Here is a 22,665-nt window from a genome sequence, read left to right as displayed (position 1 = left end):
CTGTGTCATGTAGTAAGGAGTTTTCATACCTCTGTTTTTTCTGGTGTACAGAAGTGCTTCTTGTTTAGTTTCAAATGTGTGTCATCAGTTGGAATGTGAGTTACTGTAAAATTTAATGACAATTGTATCACTGGCCTGATGGTAAGGAAACACTTCAAAGCAACAGGTTGTAATGCTCCAATGTAAAATATCCCTGATGGGTCCATAGAGTAATTCACTCCTTTTTCCAACAGAAATTTGTACATAAAGTATCACGTAATAGTACTGCAGATAAACCTTCTGCTCTGCAGAGCTACAGTATCAGCAGCCACCAACCACACCCTTTCCTTTACATTCCCCCACTAGTTTCAGACCTACTCTAGGCCAGTAATTGTTACTTCTTTTTCGATATGTCTTTTTAGGGGCAATAGATTTTTTAAAAGTTTTGGTAACTTATAGGAGCAGTAATGACTTGTGCCTTCTGCTTTCTATTCTGTCAGCCACTCTCCATTTATTCGTATCTGTTGTTCCTATCTCTGCTTGCAGAAGTCCCACCCCACAAAAGCACTGGGGTTACAAGACCCAATAAACTTCATTAAGGATGATTTAATAACTTAGCCAAATCATAAAGGGCAGGTGCTATGCCAATGGGTCCCTTTCAGTCCCTGATTTCTGACAGAAAAACCTTTGTTATATGTTGCACAATATTCAGCCCATTTTCATTAAAATCCTACAGGAGCATGAATCACATGAATTTGTATTTTATCAGTATTTATGTGTCCAGTCACTTAAGGACACTTCAAACCTATAGATTTGCCACTGTTAAAAAAGCATTGGTTGAAAATAGCCTAGCACTCCATTTATATTTTTGTTTTCGTTACTGCCTAGTATGGTAATGTTAGAGGAGTAGCTATTGGAGACAATCTGCTGCCCCCTGATACTTCAGCAAGACAAATCACTAGACTCTAGCAGCAAGAGAACGGTTCTTCATGACAAAATGACAGCAAGAGAACACAGTCCCCGCCATGGTGCAAAATCCCGCACTGTGCAACGGGCCTCCACTATTGATGTTGCCTCTGACATGCTAGGCCTTTCCCTAGCAGGTAAGTCTCTCTATGCTACCAGGTGTCCTCATGTTCTTTTCAGACGTACTTTTATATCTTTTGATTACTTACATTTCAGATGTTCCGACTTGTTCAGAGGTGGTGTGATCCTAAAATTCAGATAACAAGAAAAATAATTTTGCTCCATCTTACAGCCAAGGGCCTAGAAATAGAAGAGGAGAGGTGTTAGGCTAGGTCTTGGGATGTATGCTCATCATCAGTCCCTTTCTTCCTTCTCGTGTCCTTGTCTTTTTGACAAGGTATTTAGCAGAGCTCACAGATTTGTTGGAATTTGACTTGTCTATGCTGTGAGCATTTTTGCTGTGGCCTTGAACTTGCAACCTCTGGACTGGACATCATGCACCTTAGTGCCCACACCACCCCAACCTGTTGTCAGTCCCTAAAACAAGGGAAAACAAGTAGCCAGAAAGGGGTTCATATCTGCTAAATACCTTGTCATAAAGACACAAGAAAGGAAAATAAGTGCTGGGGAAGGCTGCAGGGGGAGAGAGTGATTACTTAGGTACTATTAGGTAGTGGGGCAAATATTAAAAAGCAACTTACAACCTAATTTTCAAGCGTTGCTCATTGTGTTAGTAGCCTAACTTCTATTATCTTTCAGTGGGACTTAGGATCATAAGTATGTAAACCATTTTTCAAAATGGGACTTAAGCTCCTGAGTCACTTGTGCACTTTTGAATTTTTTGCCTATTGCCTTAAGTATTTTTATCAGTTGGCAATATATAGTTTTGAGGATATTTTTATATATTGAAGATTCAACTTGTAAACACAGTAAATTCTGTGGGATAATTTGCCGCTATTCTAATGACTAGTAATTGATAACTACTGTGTAATTTGCCATTTTGCATCCCTGCTGGGGTGACAAATTAACCAGACTTTACTGTATATTAAAATATTTTTTCATGATTCACTGAATAAAAAAATATGCAAAAAAATGTTTTCAAGATATAACTTCTTCCGTAAAGTGTTTTCCCTCTTTAATTGTAGCTTGAACTTAAGAATGCATGGAATGGGAGCAGTAGTTAGCACATCTTATATACATTTTTCTGTATTACAGGAAATATCCAGGATCCAGATGAACCGATTTTAGAGTTCAGCCTAGGTAAGTAGTTTTTATGATAATTTCTAATCTTTCTTAATTTTCCCGGTAAATGCTGCTGAATATTTTTTATACTGAAAGCCTTATCTTACAAGCAGGTGTTGAGCAGTATCTAATCTCATACTTTGTGTTTAATGAAAGTATGAAATAGAACCTTACCTTGCTTTTTGTAGATGTATCTTGATAGAAAGCAGAATAGTGATAGTGAGCAAACTGTACTATATTTCTGAGAGTCCATAAATTAAAACATCTGTTCGATTAAATTTATTGGATTTGGGATTGAAATGATCACTTTAGTTTTAATTTGTCAATGCACTGAACCTTCAAGAAAGTTGATGGAGATTGCTTAAGCAGAAATATTTTATAATTATTATTGGAATTATTATTAATTATAATAGTCTTTCTCTTAGTCCATTGACTGTGCATTTAGGTGTTTAACAGGGGACCCAAAGGTGTCCTAATGTCTAGCATAGATAAAAATGTGTTTTGCTGAAGGACTTTAATCAAGTCACTTTACCTTCTGATGCATTAGTTAACCCAGCTAGAAAAATAGATGCAAATCAGCTTCCCAGTGAAAACTCAAAGCTTCCTTTGTAGAGCTCTTTTCTGCTTATGTTGGCAAAAGTTTGGAAGCTTGTTTATCTGACCATGTATTTTTTAATGAAAATTAGAATTCAGTAATTAAAATGTACAAGCATAATAACCTTCAGTACTAAGAATACAGAATTTGAAAGCGCTTATTTTTTCTAGCTCCAGATAATTTCTGATAGTTGAGCAAAGAAAATAGAAAGTACCCAGCACTGCAGAACTATTTCAGTTAGTTTGACTCCTGATTTATATAAAGCTATATCAGCCTTAGCTCTAAAGTTCTGTTTAATTATGGTTAGAAGTCAGTCCCATTGATTTTGGTAGTTGCTTCCTCCTGCGTATCCTCCTTTCCAAATAGTTAGAATAATTAAACACCATTATATTTGAGGGAAAGTGAAGTGATTGCACTCTTGCTACAGTGGACAAGATTCCTTTGTTTACAGCTCAGGCATATGGCTGGTTTGCAAGCACTCCCCATGATGCCCCTTGCCAAGTTATTGTTGAGAATCCTGCAGAGTTCAGCAGAATGTGGGTGCAGATCACATGCATCATACCAATGGGTTTTCAATGCAGAAACACCCCCTGGCACTATTAAGTGCAGTTCTACCAGAGAGGGGATTGGCAGTTGTTGTTTGCATTACTTGTCTTCCACAATGGTACCACTCGGAGAGAAAAACAACTGTAAATTACAGCTGGGGCGTCCCAGCAAGCTCTAGCTTTCTTCATAATTATCTTTGTATGAGACAACACACACATGTGCATTGCGGATGATTGTCTGTCTGATTAGAATCATAGAAAATGAGAGGTGGAAGGGACCTTGGGAGGCCATCTAGTCCAGCCCCCTGCTCAAAGCAGGACCACCCCCAACTAGATCATCCAAGCCAAGGTTTTGTCTAGCTGAGTTTTAAAAACCTCAAAGGATGGAACTTCTACCACCTTCTTGGATAACCTTTTCCAGCACTTTATTACCCTCCTTATGAGAGAGTTTTTCCTGTTGTGTAACCTAAACTTTCCTTGCTAAAACTTAAGACCATTGCTCCTTTTTCTGTCATCTGCAACCACTGATCAGTCTAGCTCCATCCTCTTTGGAACCACCCTGCAGGTAGTTAAAGGCTGTTACTTAATCCCCTCTCAGTCGTCTCTTCTCTAGACTAAATCAGCCCAGTTCCTTCAGCCTCTCCTCATAAGCAGGGATCCAGGTTTTCTCTGTTTAAAAAAAGTGAATTCTCTGTTTTTTTAATTTCCCAAATTCTCTAATTAAACCCCCCAAAATTTGTGTTTTTCCATGATTAAAATGAAACATCACTATATATATATATATATATATATATATATATATATAGGTATCAGTTGATCACAATGTTTTTTAGTGTATTTACAATTTTAAAGCAACTTGGAAGGCTACCAGTGCCTCAATCATTATAATAAAATAAATTATCAAAATATATAGGTTTTTAGGTTTGATTTTTGGTTTTTTATCGTAAAAAAATCAGAGCTCCCCTGCCCCCTTTGCTCCCTAGGATGCAGGTGCAGCTGTGGCTGCCCCTCCTTCCCCCCGCCCCCGTCTTTGTAGTGCTGAGCAGCCCTGATATGCTGATGCCCTGTCCCTGTCATTGCCTCCCACTCACAAGCCACAGCCCCGCGGGTGCTCCCCACTCCCAACCCACAGTCCTCTGGCCCTGCTGGTGCTCCTCGCTCCCAGCCCACAGCCTCCCATTCACCCAACCCCCCAGGTGCTCCTCACTCCCAACCCACAGCTCCCTGGCCCTGCCATTGTCCCTCATTTCCCACCCCCAGCCTCCCACCCCTCACTGCCCCTCACTCGCGACCTGCAGCTCCTTGTCCCCCCAGTCCTGCTGGAGGGGGCCTCCTGGTGCCAGGGCTACGGGACCAGGGCCAAGGCCCACAGCCCCCACCCCTCCCCAAGCAGTACCTGAGCCCCAGCTGCTGCATGCAGGAGATGGTGGATGCTACAGCCAGAACAGAGCACAAAGAGCCTGACCCCCTCTCCTGTGGGCAACATGGCCGGAGTGGAACCCATGGTGGGCAGAGGTGAGGGCTGCCCACAGTGGGCTCTGGGCTCCCCACCCTTCTGCCCTCCCCCCAGGGCACCCAGCAGCACCATGGCAAGGCACCCCCAGCCCGCCTGGCAGCAGCAGGGGCAGTGGTTCAGAGTTGTGCCCCACTGCTGCTACTGGGCAGGCAGGGGCCACTTCGTCATGGTGGCGCAGCTGGTGCAGAGCTCCTGGCAGTGGCACTAAGTCTCCCTGTCCCGCTCTGCCATCCTGTGCTGGGTCCTACGCACTGGGCTGCAGAGGCCCGGAGGGAGGGCAGCAGGGTGGGGAGCACTGAGCCTGCAATGGGCAACTTGCATCTGATCACACAGATCTGGGGGGCATGTGCCCCCCTTTCCCCAGGAGTGCATGCAGCAGCAGAGAGCTTCCTCCTTCCCCCACACCTCCAGATGAGCCACCTGTGGCTCCATCTTGCTCCCTGAACTAGGTCACATGACCGTGCTTTTCTGCCCCAAGCTTCATGTGTCACCCCCAGCTGGGCAGCACACCCAGCCCTGCCCCACTCCCTCACCATGGGGGCCTCAGTCTGCCCTCCTCCCTTCCGCCACATAGACTTACCTGGAGGGAGCTGTGGGAGCTGCTCTGCACGCTGCCTAGCTGCCATATGTGTGTGTGCGCACATGCTGCTCCTCCTGCCTGATAGCCCCCCTCTCCCTCCCCTTCTCCCACTACCCCCAACAGCTTCTTGCAGGCTGGAACTCTGCCAGCCTGCAAGGGAAAACTTGCCGTTTCCCACTTTTTCTCCTTTAAAGGAGACAATCTGCATTTTTCCCCTTAAAGGGAGAAAATCCGCCTTTTTCCATGGCAAACAGAAAACCTGGATCCCTGCTCATAAGTCAAGCACCCCAGCCTCTCAAGTCATGAGCTACATGTGTGCACACAGATACAAATATTGCACATATGCACAAAATTGAGGCAGACTTAAAATTTGGTGCACTGATTTGCTCTTTTTTATATTATACATTTTTATGAAAATTGTGGGGTTTTAGAACATGTTGGGAAGACCATGAGTTAAAGATTATACTCTTAAACCCCTACAGCTTGCAGTGAGCTGCTCACTCCCTCGCTAGACCGAAAACCAAATAGTTTTGTAGCAGTGAGCGTAACTACACCTCCTCAGGCATTCTGGACAAAGCATGCACAGACAGAGATTATTGAGGTAAGTAGTGGCGTCTTGCTGCTCTAGATTTAAAGTATAAGCTAATACACAAATAATTTTTTTTCAACATATATCACAGTATATTAATATTACCTTCTTGATTTATGTTTACAGGGAACAAGCAATCCTATCTTTCTAAGCAGTATTGCCTTTTTTCAAGACTCTCTTATCAATCAGATGACACAAATCAAACTCTCTGTCTATGATGTTAAGGATAGATCTCAGGGAACAGTAAGTTCACTTTGTATATTCCTGCCTAGTCCTTCTGTCATATTTCCTGTTCTAAATTAAACCAAACTTCTGTTTTTTGGCCCCATGGACAATGGAAGTAGTCTGGTTCATCTGAAGCCAAGGTCTCTCATAAATCTGGTAGCTTGATGAGTCCTAAATACTTAGGATGAAAGGTGCTTTTGTCTTTTTATCTGTTCCTTCATAGTACTTTATGCTGAATTAGAGTGTTGCTAAGGTCATTGTTAGCCTCAAATTAGAGCTTGAAAATTAAATTTTAAATACTTGAGTCTTACAGATTTATGTGATAGTTTTTCCTGTTTGGTTTTGCATCCAGGCATAAACGTTGTAAGTACATTTTCTGTGTGATGGCTCCTTGTAAAAAAAAAAAAAAAAAGAAAGTGAAAAATTGATTTTTCACGAAGAAAACTGTTTTAAATTTTTAAAAAATCAGTACATACCATAACTGTATTTTTCTAAGAAACTAGTTCATTTTCCAGTTTACGGTGAAGAGTGGCAAAAAATCAGCTTCCCACTGAAAATTCAAAAGCTTCCTTGGTAGAGCTCTTTTCTGCTTATATTGGCAAAAGTTTGGAAGCTTGTTTTATCTGACCATGTATTTTTTAATGAAAATTAGAAATCAGTAATTAAAATGTGCAAGCATATTTTGAGTAGCTTTTTGAGTAGCTTTATCTTCTTCATATCAGTATAAATGTATTTCTCCCCCGTGTCTAAAAAAGTTACCTCATTTTCACAGCTTACAAGCATAAAGAGTTCCACCAAAATCCCTATCATCTGCTGAAGCCTCAGTCTTTCTTTTAATAAAGTGGTGAATTACAAAATAGGTTGCTTCTGAAGCACAAAGTGCTAGAAGATGGCTTTCAGGAAAGCATCCATGCACTTTGCTGTCTGGCATATGGAAGCTCTGGACCAGCCTCTGCACGATATATATACTTGAGATATTAGACTCACTCCTGTTTGCACACCATTCAGAAAAGGCAGTTTGAAGTTGAATGTTATCGTTCACACTTGCTCTTCAGAATAGTGTATTACCCACCAACAAACCAATGTCCAGTTAAAATGAGAATAAGATCATTCCCTTTTCTGGAAAAAATAGCAGGAACATTTCTGGCATAAGGGAATCTGTGTGGATGCTTTCATAGAAATTCCCCTTATGTTATCACGTTGAGGGATAGTTTGCTTCCCCACAGAAAAACGCCATAAGGCTAACCTTCAAACCAGAGCCCTTGAATCTGCAGGTACCATCTATCTGCCTTTCATCCCTTTGCCTATGCATTGAATTTGGCTCAGAATCCCCCCCCCACTGGCTGTATATATCGGAAGCAGCCTTACTTTCCACCCAGCAAAAAAAAAGAGGGGCTAGTTTTCCTCAAGGTGAATATCCCAAGGGATTTTCTTTATCCTTTATAAACATGGTTGGACAGTTTGTTTATTAGTGTTGTGTATATTTTGTTCTTGAATTTTTATTTTATTACTCATCCATGGCAAAGTGATTTGGAAAAAAACACATTAAAATTAAAATGTTGACACTAATAATAATGTTCCTTTTTTCAGATGTATTTACTTGGTTCTGTGGCATTCACGGTAAAGGAGCTACTTCAGGAGAAGAATCATAGGTTGCATTTAACACTAAGGTTTGTAATGTTGTGCCATTTAGAAACCAAATATTCTTAATACTGAGGCTAGTGGGGTACAGGAGCATGCTATAAAAATTGCTTGCATATTTTAATTTAAAAATTAAGTGTCTGAACTTCAGGTGCCCAGCTGGTGAAAATCAGTTTTTATACTGTGCAGTGGTTAAAATATGTAGAGCAAGGCCTTTTCAAGTGCTGCAGTAATCTTTTACTGATTCGGTGCCAAAGTTTGCAGGGAACAAGGAATGAGAGGGCTGGCATCACTTCTTGAAACTGTCTCTAATTCTACAGCTTAAGTTTATACATACAAGTGCAGTTTTTCCTTGCTTTCTGTGCGTTTTGTCAAATCATGCCAGCATTTGTGCATGTAAGAGAGTGAGAGACCTAAAATATTAGAAGCTTACTTTATTTACATGGATATCTTAGGTCCTTATTTTTATCTATGATCCTTATATGGTTATTGATAATCTCTAAGGACCTTACATTCTGTACTGTACAGATTGCTACAACATGTCTAAATAGGACGAGCCATTCCTAATTATGCATATACCTTTTACCTTCTTATACTGTTGGGGGCGCGGGCAGATTGAGGCCTCAGTGGTGAGAGAGGGAATGGGGGCTAGGGCTGGGGCCTCGATCTGCCCTGTCCCCCCACCCTTTCCCCCTTCCCTCCCCACAGACTTACCTGCTGGGGAGGGAAGGTGGGGCGTAGATCTTGAGTTCCTTTTAAATTCCAAAAGTGATTTCTGACCTAAAAAGGTTGGAGACCACTGTTTTAGAGGGAAGTACTGAAGACAGGGCGATGGCTTTGTGACAAAGAACTGGATGATTGTTCTACCTGTAGGAGTCTGCATGGAAGTATGAAATAAAGCATATAAAAGGTTAGGCTGGTGACCTGAGCAGAAAGTTATATTAGAAGAAACTGAACTTGAAGGGATAAATGTGGGTGGAGGAGCTAGGGATGTTTGAACACAACGATGAGACTCTTCAGCGGGATGTGAAAAATGAAGGCGAAATCAGCCAAAACAGTCTGAGTGGGGGAGCATGGTCAGAGAGAACAATGCTTGCAGTAGAATCAGCATGAGAAGCTTGGACGTGGTTGCTTTGGTTTAGGTGAGAGAAGATCAAGGCATAAAGCTGTAAAGGAAGAATTAGTAAGATTTGACAGCAGAGAACGTGCTGTAGAAGTCGTGAAACAAACAAGTCGGAAAAAACACTGAGGTTTTGATGTTGGCAATGGGTAAAGTAGTCTAATTATTCACAATTGTGGAGAAAACTGTGAAGGTGAGGTGAAGTTAGTGCAGAATTTTCCAGGGTTCTTTGTTGGACATATGACAGAGAAGTGGTGCCCATCCATTCTAGGCTGCAGGCTGGATTAGTGTGGAATTGGTCTATGTGGGATTAGTCTGTGGGCCTGATCTAGCATGAGCCAGCACACCAAAATATTCTAGCCCAACATGCAGCGGATAAGACCCTGGCCCTGTGCACGGTGGGATCAGGCCCACTGCTCTGGTACCAGCACTATCTGATGGAAGGGGCCATGTCATCTGGTCATGGGGCTTGCAAATTTGGTGGTGGGGGAACAGTGGTAGCATTCATTACCACTGCTCCTCCACAGCCAAACTTCTGGACCTGTGTGGGGCCCTGTAGGCCAGATGCCATGAGGTGTAATAAAAATACTTAGTTTGATATGGAGTACAAGTCTGATTGGTACAGTGAGAAAGGGGTGTATCTGTGGATGTCTCTTCATCTCAATACATTACCCTTCAAAGATGCAGTTAGGATATACAGCAATATCTGTAGCAATTATTTTTCTTTTGAAACTTGATTCCACAACTCTGCCTTGCTATATATGTGCTTAGATCTGTTCCCGTGGTTCCATATGTGTCTGTTTCATGTTACCCTCCAGTATTGTTTGTATGAGTTCTTGTTTGATCTGATGTTACAGTTTTGCTAAATGGAACCAGCTTTGCAATAACATTAAGAATGTGTCATAAATCAATAAAATAAAGGCAATGCTAAGCTAATGCTATTGATCATACCTTAGCTGTCTCCTGCTTTGGCTGGGTATTGCAGCATGTATGCTATAGCATATAACAGTGGGTCTCAACCTGTGGCCCATGGGCCACATGCAGCCAAATCAGCATGCTGCTGCAGTCTGTGACATCCCGTAAAAAAATAAAACGGTAAGACATTTGACAGTGTAGGAATGAGAGGAATATTGATTTGTATTACATTACATAATACATTGTATTACATCTGTCAGATAACAGATACAAAACATTTTTAAATGGATACACAGGAATTAAATTGTGTGGGTGTGGCCCACATAACACAATGAGAGCTGTAAGTGTGGCCCACTGTGGCAAATAGGCTGAGATCCACTGGCATATAAAATCACATATGTTTAGGAGACCCATGCACTATCTTTGGAAAATCGAGGAAATGCCTCTTTGTTGGTATCATTTTCTACCTAGCATGTAAAGTTAAATTGACTTATAGCCACATATTAAAAGTTTCCTAATTTAAAATATGTCTTTGAATGTATGGATTATTACATTTTGTACAGTGGTAATTAGTTTTCTATTGATAAACAAATCCTTCTCCAAGAAGTTCTGATATACAGTGTTTGTTACAGGTCTGCTGAAAGTGATCGTGTAGGTAACATTACAGTTATAGGGTGGCAAATGGAAGAAAAAACTGACCAAAGGCCACCTGTAACAAGGTCTCCTGATACCATTAATGGGAGAGTAAGTATGAACATTTTATCAGCCTCAGATACAGGGCACATAAAGTCAGTGATCTTAGTGATGATATAATCTACAGTCCACATCTCTGTTTTAGGTTATCATTTGCTAATACTACTTACCTCATACAGTACTTTAGGATTTCAAAGTAGTAAAGTACTATAGAGATATTACTCTAATTAATCTGAGACTGATTAATCTGTTAAGAACAGCTTGACACGAATTAAATACTTGAAGCAAAGCCTACAATACGCTGAGAGCTTTTGCTTCATGTTTGTGTAAGAGTCTTAGACAAATCTTAGATTACTGCAGTAGTGTAGTAATGGTGACATACAAAATAATTTTGGGTAATAAACAAGGCCTGGTACACACTAGCTTGTATTAAATGCCTATCAGCCACTGTGGATGATGTAGTAGTTGATGACAGTAGTTGATTCTAAAAGATCTTCATGGATGTTAATCTGTGAATCAGAAGGCAATGTCAAACAAAACATGGTTAGAAAAACAGGGATTGTAGAATTTCCAAACAGGTGGCTCGTGGGTTGGAAATGCTCTAAGCTATTTTATTAGAACAAAACACATCATTAGTTGAGACCTGGATTTTTATGGTAGTAAAATATATGATTTTCAGATAAGTTACTTATCATTGCCTGGCAGCATATAGAGAGACTGTTTAGTACTGCAGACTGTATTCTGGGTGTGTTTGTGGAATAACTTCTATATATTTTTTTTACAATGTAAATTATTATCACTGTGTCATGTAATCAAATGGTGTAACTTGATGCAACTAGTGGGTAATTTACAACAGCTGAGGGTTAGGCCTTATAATATTCACAGCACTCAGAAGTGTACCAGGCAAGCAGCAGTTAAGTTGGCTTGTTATTTCATCTTATAGTCAGGATAGGTTTTGTTGATGATGAACATAGTGAATATTTTAAATAAAAATTTCAAATATGTTGAATGTTTCCTTTATATTGCCATGTTGATACTGACCAGTGTAGGTTGACTTGGTATGAAGGTATAGTATTGTATTTAAAGGTTTTGTATTGTATTTAATATTTGCTATTTAATGTTCTTTAGACGGTCTTGCCAGTTGATGAAAGTTTAACAGAATCTCTAGGAATCAGATCTAAATACGCTTCATTACGGAAGGATGCATTACTGAAATCTGGTAAGTAGCAACCTGCATAGATGGATCATCTCCTGTTGATTTAATATCTCCACTGTTTATGCTTGATAGTTCTTTTTTAGGGAGCATTGGTTAGAGCTAATCTTGTGTCTACACTGTGGCTTCAGTTCAGCAAAGTGGTTAAGTGTGTGCTAAAGTTGATTAAGGGTGGGCTGCTGAAATTGAGGTCAATAAGGATAATCAATTTTCCATTTGCAGTATAGCATTCTGTAGCACAAAATATGATACCAGATACCCTGCATTATAGTGGAGGTGGTATAAAACCCTGAATAGGCTCGACTAGCATGGTATAGAATAGAATTGTCTTCATCTAGATAATAATACTTTCCCTAAAGAAAAGTAATTTTTTAGACAAAATAATTCTCCAGTAAAATTATGTACAAGGAAGAATGCTCAGTCTATAAAGACATGCAGAATAACAGTTGTCCTGTTATTTTCCCTGTGTTAACAGTGTTTTAATACTTTTTGGGGGGGGGGATTTAATAACTATGCTTGAAAAATATATATTGGTACATGAACTAAATTGCATACTTACAGGCAGGAGCGAGTGAATCTAACCAACTTAGGTTAATGCAATGGTTCTCAACCTTTTTAAACTCAAGGCACCCCCTCAGAAATTGCCAGTACTTAGGTTTCACTTGTTTTTTGACTAAATAAAAATAATAGAGCAGTGCTTCTGCTTTAAAGGACTTGGATCACAGCAGATCAGAATGTTTCTGTGAATGTTTCTGTAACACTGTGGATTTCTATTTAAAATCACAGGGTTTACTTTGTAAATCATGTAGATATTTGCATACCTAACAGGACTTATACTGCATAGAACCCTTGGGCTTCATTAAAAAGTTTTCATGGCAGCCTGAAGCTACCATAGCACCTTGGTTATGAATCACTGAGTGAAGACAAGGAGGAGAAATTTGTTAGCATTGAACTCAGATCACATCCTTGCATAATATGGTTTTAATGTTTTAGTGTTTGGTGGTGCCATTTGTCGGATGTACCGTTTCCCTACAACTGATGGGAACCACCTGAGGATCTTGGAGCAAATGGCTGAGAGTGTGCTGTCACTGCACATCCCCAGGCAGTTTGTGAAGCTTTTGCTTGAAGAAGATGCAGCAAGGTAAGGTTTAATAGATTTACATGTATTACCGTATTTACTCAAATACAAGACAACCCCTCAATAATTAGATTCTATACATGGAACATTTATAAATGTATTATAAGTTTCCAGGTATAGAATCTAATTATTAGAAGTTTTGACTTGAATTTGTCCCCTTCCCACTGCTACATCAGGAAAAATAAATCTGGGGGGAAATTGTATTGATACACAGTGATAGCAAATAAGAATAATGCAAACACTTCTATATCTACCAGTCCCAGGGCTCACAGAGTCAAGGTACATCTGGCCAGTATGCAAGCTTCACTCTGAGGTTCTATCTTGAATGTCAGATGTCAGAAGCCAGGGCCCACCCTCACCCAGTGGGGTGGGTAAGATGGGCTGATGGTGTGCCTGCTGTCCATGGTGGCCTTGGGTTCTCCTCTCGGGTACCCTTTGCTACTCTGAAATCTCTCCTTTTGTATTCTTTTTCTCCCTATGATGACTCTTTATCTCTTGGTCTCCCTGTGGTTGTCATACTGTCCACATCCTGTCCTGTCAGGATATTCCTGTTTCACAAGCCCATCACATGTACACATCCTAATTTGGGCCTTACCGGTGTCCGGTAACTGGAACACCCAAGGGCTCAGCAGCTGGGCACTGTGACCTGGCCAATATGACAGAGTCCCATATCTCATGTGTGGTACATGTCTTCAGTTTCCCAGCCTGTGTGTCTGCTTGCTGCTTGCCTGTGTCGGACACAGTGGGCCTTGAAGCAAACTATCACAAACAGGCTTTTAGAAATCCATTAACCCTTGCCGTTCTCCTGGACCATTGTTCTAATGCAGTATCTGTTTTACCTACAAACCAGTTCCCAAAAACCAACCTCTAAATACCATTTTCTAGCCATCAGTACCCATAGACTTATTTCAGCCAGAATTGTTGCATTTTACACTTTCTGAAACTCCCAAGATTTAGCACATGTACTCCATAAACACACTTTTAAGAAACACTTTTTCACTTATTTACTTATAGCACAAGCTGTGCATGATATTAGAAACTCTTACTCTTTACTATATAGTTCATTGGGTGGGCCCCAGCAGAATCAACAGCATTTTGAGTCATGGCGACCCCACATCTTAGCACTGCTCAGTATGTCTGTGTATTCCATACACCTCTCACAAAAGATTCACATGTTAATTAGCCTCCCACTCATGACTAGAACTAGGTGGTCTTGTCATGAGTCTTAGAATCCTCCAAAAGTGTATATGCAGGTCAGGTGCAGGGCAACTTGGTCCAGCTCCACCTCATGGAGAATGGGGGCACACTAATCATATGTGCCCTGCAGAGAGAGGGGGCAACAGAGAGGTTCTGGATGAACTGTTTGGGGCCCCATTTGGTGATACTTGTTATACAATGAAGGCTGGTGAAGAAACAGGAATCATTGGAAGTGGGAAAGAAGGCACAGCTTAGATGTGGGAGTGAAGAGGAAGTAAAAATATATACAGGGTAGTGGCTCACCATGACTTGAAAGAGAGTTGATGCTCAGGGGGACTACATTCAATGAGTACTACCATATATTTTTTTCAGACAGGCTGCACTAATCTATCGTTGTGTTAAGTTCCCATCAGTATGTTTGCCCAATATGAGCCATATCTTTTTATAGACTTGCTTAGTGTTTAATCAGCTTTATAGTTGGTTTTCATTACTGAGCACATTCTGCTTTTGGCAGTAGTTTAATGTTAGGCAGTATATTTTTAATAAGTTTTCCTTGTATGCAAATATAAGACAAGGGCTTTTTTCCCCATGCTGCTCGTGGAAGAAACCTTGTCTTGTATTCAAGTAAATACGGTAATAGAGCAATGATTTGTGTCTGTTGCTGAGTTACCAAGGAGCAGCTTGTTACAACAGAGAGACTTCAGCAAAAATAGCAAGTGAAGCGACTTGCTCACTGCCATGTTACATTAAAGTCAGTGCCTTCATGTCACCACCACATTGGTAATGAACTATGTTTTGTTCAGGCTAAATATTCCTCTTACTAGGGCACTAGTTAGTTCTCTTGGGCCAAAATGTCAGCAGGTATAAATCACCATAGTTCCACTGAAGTCAGAGTTAAGGCATTTATACCAGCTAGGCTCTGACCCACTGGTGGATTTATCCTTATGTATGTATTCAGAAGAATCAGGCCTATTTTGTTACTTATAGTTCTGGTTAGGCTAAATGGAAAGTAAAAAGTGCTGCTCTTGTGACCTATACATGTATTCACCTGATTCATAGATTCATAGATGTTAGGGTCGGAAGGGACCTCAATAGATCATCGAGTCCGACCCCCTGCATAGGCAGGAAAGAGTGCTGGGTCTAGATGACCCCAGCTAGATGCATATCCAACCTCCTCTTGAAGACCCCCAGGGTAGGGGAGAGCACCACCTCCCTTGGGAGCCCATTCCAGACCTTGGCCACTCGAACTGTAAAGAAGTTCTTCCTAATGTCCAATCTAAATCTGCTCTCTGCTAGCTTGTGGCCATTATTTCTTGTAACCCCCGGGGGCGCCTCGGTGAATAAAACCTCACCAATTCCCTTCTGTGCCCCCGTGATGAACTTATAGGCAGCCACAAGGTTGCTTCTCAACTGAAACTGATATTCAGTGGCTGTATAAAATGCAACTTCAGGGATCTGAAATATATTTTTAACGGTGAGTATTCTCAACTCATTTTTAATATTTTGGAATTGCAAATGGTTTTTGTTGCTGCTGAAAAGCTATAGGCTATGAGTGCCAATACACATGCAGGGAGGCTGCTCCAACACACAGTAATTACAGTGGGTTGGAGCAGACTCAATTAATCGAGTCTGCTGGAGTGTGGCAATTACCCCGTTCCAGTAGACTCCAGTGTCGTGTATATCAGCACCCACACCACCATTTTTCAGCATGGAGGTTGAGCCCTTAAATGGTTCTTGCATCATGGGCAGCCTGTAATAGGTCACATTAATACCTACCTATTTTATAACTCTTAAATACAATAGAATTTCTTGAAGTAGTGCAAAAAGAGGAAGCAAAGAGATTAGTTCTGGCTCTCATTCTGATTGCCATAGACTGTTTAGCATTAGTAAGAATATTGCTGGCTACATGCATAATTGTGATTTCACTATTACTGCTGTAACTTTTTGTATCAAATTCTTTGATGACACAACAGAGATGATGCATCATAATAAAGTTTTTTATAAAATGTCAAGCATAGGGCCAGTACATTACAATGTACATTACACTTTTATATATATATGGCATCATTTATACACAGCATCTTATAATTTTTAACAGAATCATCTTAAACCAAACAAAAGGAAAATTGCATTTAAGGAAAGAAAATACTTGTAGGTAAGGAGGGAACTTTGGATAGATGTGTCAACATCAGGGAAATGATAACCATTTCCAGCTGGATGAATGAAGCATGAGTGAGTAGAGCAGCAGGTTAAGAATAAAGTTCTTGAGAAGAAAAGCCAGAACCACCACAGGGCTGTCAAGTGACTCCTGGAACAATTGGCTGCCTTCTATACTACTGAAAACTAATTTAAAATGCAGCCTAAAAGACTCAGGAGCACTGTGTTCTCTCAGTGAGTACATGGATGGCTTTAAAAACCAGAAGGGTAGGTTTGAATCGAAATAAAACAGATAAAAAGTAAATAAAGTGGATATAGTATAGTGATGATGAGCTGCTTCGGTTTGAGAGAAAGAGAGAAGTAGTTCAATTGAGTTTTATAGTTATAGCGTGCATTTGCCTCTCATGTAATAACATAGAAGAAATGAAATATTTCATCATTTAGTAAGCACACCCATTACCCTTTCACATAAACCCCTTCACATGCAAACGGTGGTGAAATTGGACATGCTCTGTATGCACTCAGGCTTTCTGTAATGCACTATGGTAAGTCAGGGACTTGCAAAATCTTTAATTGATTTATTTTCAGTCAATATTTGCTATATTTCTAAAAAATTAATAGGTGTTCTCTTGAAAGCGAATTACATGTGTATTTTTATCAGGGAAAGCAAGCTCTGTGATATTTATATTTTTAACTTATAATTTGGAGAAGCCCATTTTGATACTTTATACTCACAGAACACATTACATATAGCCAAGTATTACTCTTCACTGTCTCTGCACTGGAATCCAGAGGAATGCTTTGTAGCTTTAAGTGACATGCCACCTCAGTCACTCCTGACTAGCATTTAGGTGATAACTTAAATGTTCTTGGATAGTCGTACTTGCTGCTACTGAGTCCTCAAGAGTTTTGCAGGGAAGGAGTAAAAGGAAGTATCTAGCTGAGAATGTGTGTACCTAATGTTTACACCATGCTCAAATCCATGGTATCTCAGTACCTCTGTGATGCAAATAACTAGAAGGCGAGATGGGTTGTCTTAAGCCATAGACTTGCAATTACTGGGTAAAAATCAGCGTCTTGTGTTATGCAGGAGGTCTGATATCATGATGGTCTCTCTTGGCCTTAAAACTCTAGGACTTAAAATCTATGAGAATAAAAAAGCAGTTTTGATAATGATGGAAGTTTTTTACCAAATGATTGGTTGATACTATATATTACCTGTTGTCAGTCAACCCATTGGACAATGGAATTATTGACAAATTTGTCTAATATGTCTAATATTTATATGCTTTCTAAAATACTACATAGAGGGACATCATTCTGTCAGTTCTCAGATGCTCTCTCAGGTGATACACAGATAATTGGTCCAGGTTATTAAGAGAGACATCAGAGCATTGCTGTTTGATCTGCTCAACAAATGGCAACTCCACATTTGGTAGAGTAGTATTCTAATAAATTACATCTTATGTTTAATTATTTGCTTATTCCTTTGCCTCGCATTCCAACTTCATGTTTAATCTGCCAAAGTAATCATATTAAGCAACTCATTGCAGACTTTGGAGGCTTTGCATGTCAACAGTTGGCAACAGTATAGAGCACTGAAATGATGTGTGTACATGAAATCAGCATAATGTTTTTTTAACTTGTGTGTTAAGAGTAAGAGAAGTGTGAGGGATATTACTCTATAATTCAAGTTGCTGACTATTGCATGACTATAATAAGAATCAGTTATTTGTAATGTTTCTCACACAGCTCCTTAGGCCTCCTGCTTTTATCTTCTGAAATAATACTATTGAAACTAGGACAGAACCCTCCACTGAAGAAGTCAGATAATAATTATGGAGCATTGTAGTAGACTCAAGCTGGCAGGGACTTATGCCACCAAAATATTCACATAGAGGGTTATGAACTCTTATTCAACCAACTTGGTTTACTTTTCTCTTTGCCTAAAGTTTCTTTCAACCCAACAAATCTTGATGAGATTTCGTTCATGTGTTTCAGGCTTTTGTGGTCCTTTTTTGCACACTTTGACACAATTTGGATCTGATTGTGGCTGTGGAGGGGTCTGTGCGAGTCTTTAAGGGGAGCAGAGAGTGTACCTCTTTGTATTTATTGGCACAGTTGCTCCACATGCTGATCCTTGTGCTTTCCATTACAGTGTATCAGGTGGATTCAAGGACCATGGGTATTTCCACCTTCTTATGCACTTCCTATTTTTGGGTAACAGAAACAAGCAGTGTCTTGTTTTCCACAGCACAGAGGCTTTTCACACATTAAGTAAAGAAAGAAGTCTCTCTCAGTCCAGGTCTCTGTTTGGGAACCATCCCTGATTGAAAACTGGTAAAATTGAGATAGGGAGGGAAAGTCATCTCCGTGGCTCCTTACAGACATTAAAACAACCCAAACAAACCATTTTACCAGAAGAAGCAGTGCGTTAGTTTGATCGAAGCAGTGCATTAGTTAGCAGTGTGTTGTATAGATCCAGTGCTTCAGTGCTACTTTTTGGTGCTTTTATCTAATAGCTGATTCAATCGTCTATTAGATAAAAATTACAAAAAGCCCCACTAAAGCTCTGGATCTATACAGATGTTGGGCGAGCTGGGTCCAGCTAATGGGATGCCTCTTCTGGGCATGAGCTGGGCTTTGCACAGTATTGTGCCAAGTTTAAAGTAAAGCACTGTTTGTTTTTAATGACTGTAAGCGGACCTTTTGTCTATTGCAGTGCATTTGTAAATATCTTTTGTAACATCCCCTGGTGATGGATTTTTCTGATAGCGTGTGTTGGTTGAGGATTCTGCTACATTGACACCACAAGGGATTGTTTATTTTGTTTGACTGTGCAACAGATTTGAAGACCTTTTTGTTTCTTTTTCTTCTAGGGTTTGTGAATTAGAAGAGCTGGGAGAGCTGTCTCCCTGTTGGGAAAGCCTTCGTCGACAAATAGTTACTCAGTACCAAACGATTATACTAACTTATCAGGAAAACCTAACTGACCTCCATCAGTACAAAGGTTAGCAAAATTTATTTTCAGTAACAATGGGTAATGTGTTCCAGTCCTGTGTCCCTTTTAAAAAAAAACCACATTCACAAGCAAAAAATGTTGCTTTAGTCTTGGTTTAATAGAAAAAAATATTAGAACCAAACATTTTTACTCTTTTTGTTTTGCCAAAAAGTTAACTTAGAACTTCTTATTATGAGTTATTTTTGCAACTTAACTTAGCAAAGAAGGCACAATGAATAAAGTTGTGGGGGAGAGGTAGGTGATCTCCAGTTTCAAATTTTTCATGATATTTTTTTAAATAACTTACACTGAGCACAATAAATTATATTAGCTTGATCTCCCAAATTCTCTTCTATAAGCTTTCATTGGCAATATAACTTGCTAAATTTCACATAATTAATAATGAACAATATTTGTGTAATAAAGGAAGTTATGGGTATATATCTTTGCCAGTGTACACTCCTCATTCAGTATAATAATAGGGAGGAACCTATTATGTAGTGAACTGGCCTCAGAAATCCCTGGTGCATTGCTGTTCGTTGTATAATGATATTTTATGACACTTTATAATAAATACTATATATGTGTGCACTTGTGTGTAAAAATGTTTATTTTTCTATAACCAAAAATCTCTGTGTTTCTGTGTGTTACTTGTTTGGCTGCTTTTCCTACACTTGGTGGACTCTCTGCACCCTGATAGATGGTATATTTATTGTGCAGTTAACATATTAATTTCATGATAAATTATAACATTATAACATGGCACACATTCTGCCAATTTATGGTGCAATAACATGGCAAGCCAGCCACAAAGATGTTCCATATCTAATAAATAGCTAAGCTAAAAAGCTAGGCACTTTAATTTGAGCATGTAGCATGTTTGACATCTGGCTGGACTGCACAGATTTAGGTATGGGCACATGGGGAGCTTATCAGCTGCATGGTATAGCCCTGAATTGGGCTGAAACACATGCCTTTAAGTACTGGTGCCCCTGAAACTCATCAGCTAATGGGCTTCCCATGCACCAAGTCACATAGTTGCCCTGCCTTGGGCTGTACTGTGCAGTTTTCAGCTTGCCACCATGCAGGGAGTTCATCATCTGAGGGCTCCCTATTCGCTGGCACCTAAAGCCCACAATGCAGGCTGATGGCAGGCTGCACTGTGAAGCTTTCTGTTTGTCAGCACACGAGGAGCCTATGAACTCCCTGTGTCTTGGCAAGATGAAAAGGCACTTCAGGGAATAGAGCATGGTCACAATACCAGGCTCCCCACACACGCAGTCACATTATTGAGATCTGGGAAATTTTATCACAGATCTCCAAAATCACACATCCTGCCACTGCACATGCACATCTGGCTGGCAGGATGCACAGTTTGGGGGATTTAGGATAAAATTTGTCAGATTCCAATCCTGTGCTAAATTAACATCTGCCAGGGGCCTAAAATGACGAATTTATTGACATTTTAGGAGGATTCAGTATGCTGCTACGTTTCTTTTCTTGTGGGAGTTATTTGATTCCTGTGTTTTATCATAAGAAGGAATGTATATGTGAAATAATGTAATGGCTTAATAACTAAATGAGAAGTAAGGCAGTGTAACTCCTGTGTGCTGGCCTCTTTACACAGTAGAAGAATTTCATTGTGAAAGCACAGAACAGTAATGAACTGCATTAGGAATAGTGATCTTCCTGTGATTCCAGTTAAGAAAATCTGTAAGCAGTTCATAAGATAAGAGTGAAACCAAATGCAACTGCTGTCAAGTTTTACAGTCCACAGATACTAAAGTTGCATCTTGTGTTTCTCCTCAGATTCCTAGAAGGGAAGGGTATAATTAGAATATGAATTACTGAGCCCAGACCTGGTATTGCTCTATGCATAATGGATAACCAGAAGTACCAGAGCAATTACTGGTGGTGAAGATTACATTATTTGGCAGTTGATATTGTTGCATATTTACTTTCTTGACTACTTTCTTGAGACTTCCATCCAACAAACCACTTCAGCTCATGCTCGTTTTTTATGTTCCCCTTGAAGTCAGTGGGACTAATGCACATGCCTAAAGCCAAGCCTGTGTCAAAATGCATTTCTGGATCAAGTCCAAGGAGCTGTAACAGTAAGATAATAGTCCAGTACTGAAATGTAAACTTCTTTGTTCCTTAGTTAGCTTCCAGTTCTGCAAGGTACTTAAGCATGTGTTTAAAAGTTATGCAAACTTAAGTAGCTTGCTGACACTTAAGTACTTTGTACCTAAGTACCTAAGGACATATCACATTCCAGTTTGCTCTTCAGATTAGTATCTGTGCTTCACATGATCCAATAACTAATATTTATTATTATTAATATTTGATGAACAGAGTAATCTATTATGCTGAGCCTCAGAATACCTCAATTGTTGGCATCTAATTCAGTTGTATTTGGTAGCATATACTACATAGTCTATAAAGTTGAAGAGAGTAGAGGTATCATAACACCTGTGTTTTCCTAGCATAGTTACCAGTATGTGGAGTGGAGTAGAAAATGTGTTCAGCTGTTGGTTTTTTTTTAAAAGGATGTGATTTCCTGATTCCTTTTAGAATTGGATTTATTAAATATATATATTTTTCAGGTTCTTGTGTCATCTTGTGCTTTTCTCTAAGTCTTGCTTACAGTGAGAACATGTTCCATCAAAGATGAATATATTACTGTCCTCCAGTTCCATAGGGTTAATTACAGGATTTTTAGGACATAGCAACTTCTCACTAAAATAGATTTTAAATGAATCCTATTATCACCCTTCCATTTTTACAGTCATACAGTTTATTGCTGATTGCATGGGCCTCAGGAGCACAAGTTCCCACTGACCAGAAGACTAGTTGTCATACTTTGGCCCAGCATTACCTTCACCTTGTCTACAGCTGTGCATCAGGTGTGGAAGGGAGCCCCATCCCACATTGCCTCTGGGAGCAGCAAAGGTTTTAAAGTGCAGATACAGAATAAATATGTCTCTCTCACATTTCTCAGGTCCCTCATTTAAAGCAAGCAGCTTGAAAGCTGATAAAAAACTGGAATTTGTTCCTACAAATTTACACATCCAGAGAATGAGAGTCCAGGATGATGCAGCATCAGGTACATCTCTCTCATTGTCTCATATATTTATGTTTTCCCCTTTTTTTTTGGACTTCCATTTTCCCTTCCACAGCTCAGTTTCTGCAAACCAGTGCAGCTTCTGTGCTGTGCTAAACTAACTAACATTGCATAACACCTACCCTCCTTGGACCTCAGAACACTTTTACTAAAAAAAAAAAGTAAGTATCATTATTCCTGTTTTTATTTTATGGTAAAATTGAGTGGTGGAGTGCCTTCCTTCTCCTCT

At 39.9% G+C, this 22,665-nt stretch overlaps 1 protein-coding gene across 9 annotated transcripts in view; it reads left to right on the top strand.

The window, feature by feature from the left end:
• The window catches only part of INPP4A (inositol polyphosphate-4-phosphatase type I A), a 192,594-nt gene that overhangs the window by 117,908 nt on the left and 52,021 nt on the right, over positions 1–22,665 (top strand). For all 9 annotated transcript variants that reach the window (XM_059720974.1, XM_019485100.2, XM_019485102.2 and 6 more), the window contains exons 4-13: positions 868–1,082; positions 2,161–2,205; positions 5,906–6,024; positions 6,139–6,255; positions 7,828–7,907; positions 10,546–10,657; positions 11,735–11,825; positions 12,813–12,960; positions 19,191–19,321; positions 22,314–22,418. In XM_059720974.1, the coding sequence (XP_059576957.1) occupies positions 977–1,082; positions 2,161–2,205; positions 5,906–6,024; positions 6,139–6,255; positions 7,828–7,907; positions 10,546–10,657; positions 11,735–11,825; positions 12,813–12,960; positions 19,191–19,321; positions 22,314–22,418 (1,054 nt within the window). In that variant the 5' untranslated portion in view covers positions 868–976. The remainder of the gene's footprint in view (positions 1–867; positions 1,083–2,160; positions 2,206–5,905; positions 6,025–6,138; positions 6,256–7,827; positions 7,908–10,545; positions 10,658–11,734; positions 11,826–12,812; positions 12,961–19,190; positions 19,322–22,313; positions 22,419–22,665) is intronic.

Source organism: Alligator mississippiensis, chromosome 1, assembly GCF_030867095.1.
Source record: "Alligator mississippiensis isolate rAllMis1 chromosome 1, rAllMis1, whole genome shotgun sequence".
Taxonomy (NCBI): domain Eukaryota; kingdom Metazoa; phylum Chordata; order Crocodylia; family Alligatoridae; genus Alligator; species Alligator mississippiensis.
This window is presented reverse-complemented; position numbering and strand designations above follow the sequence as displayed.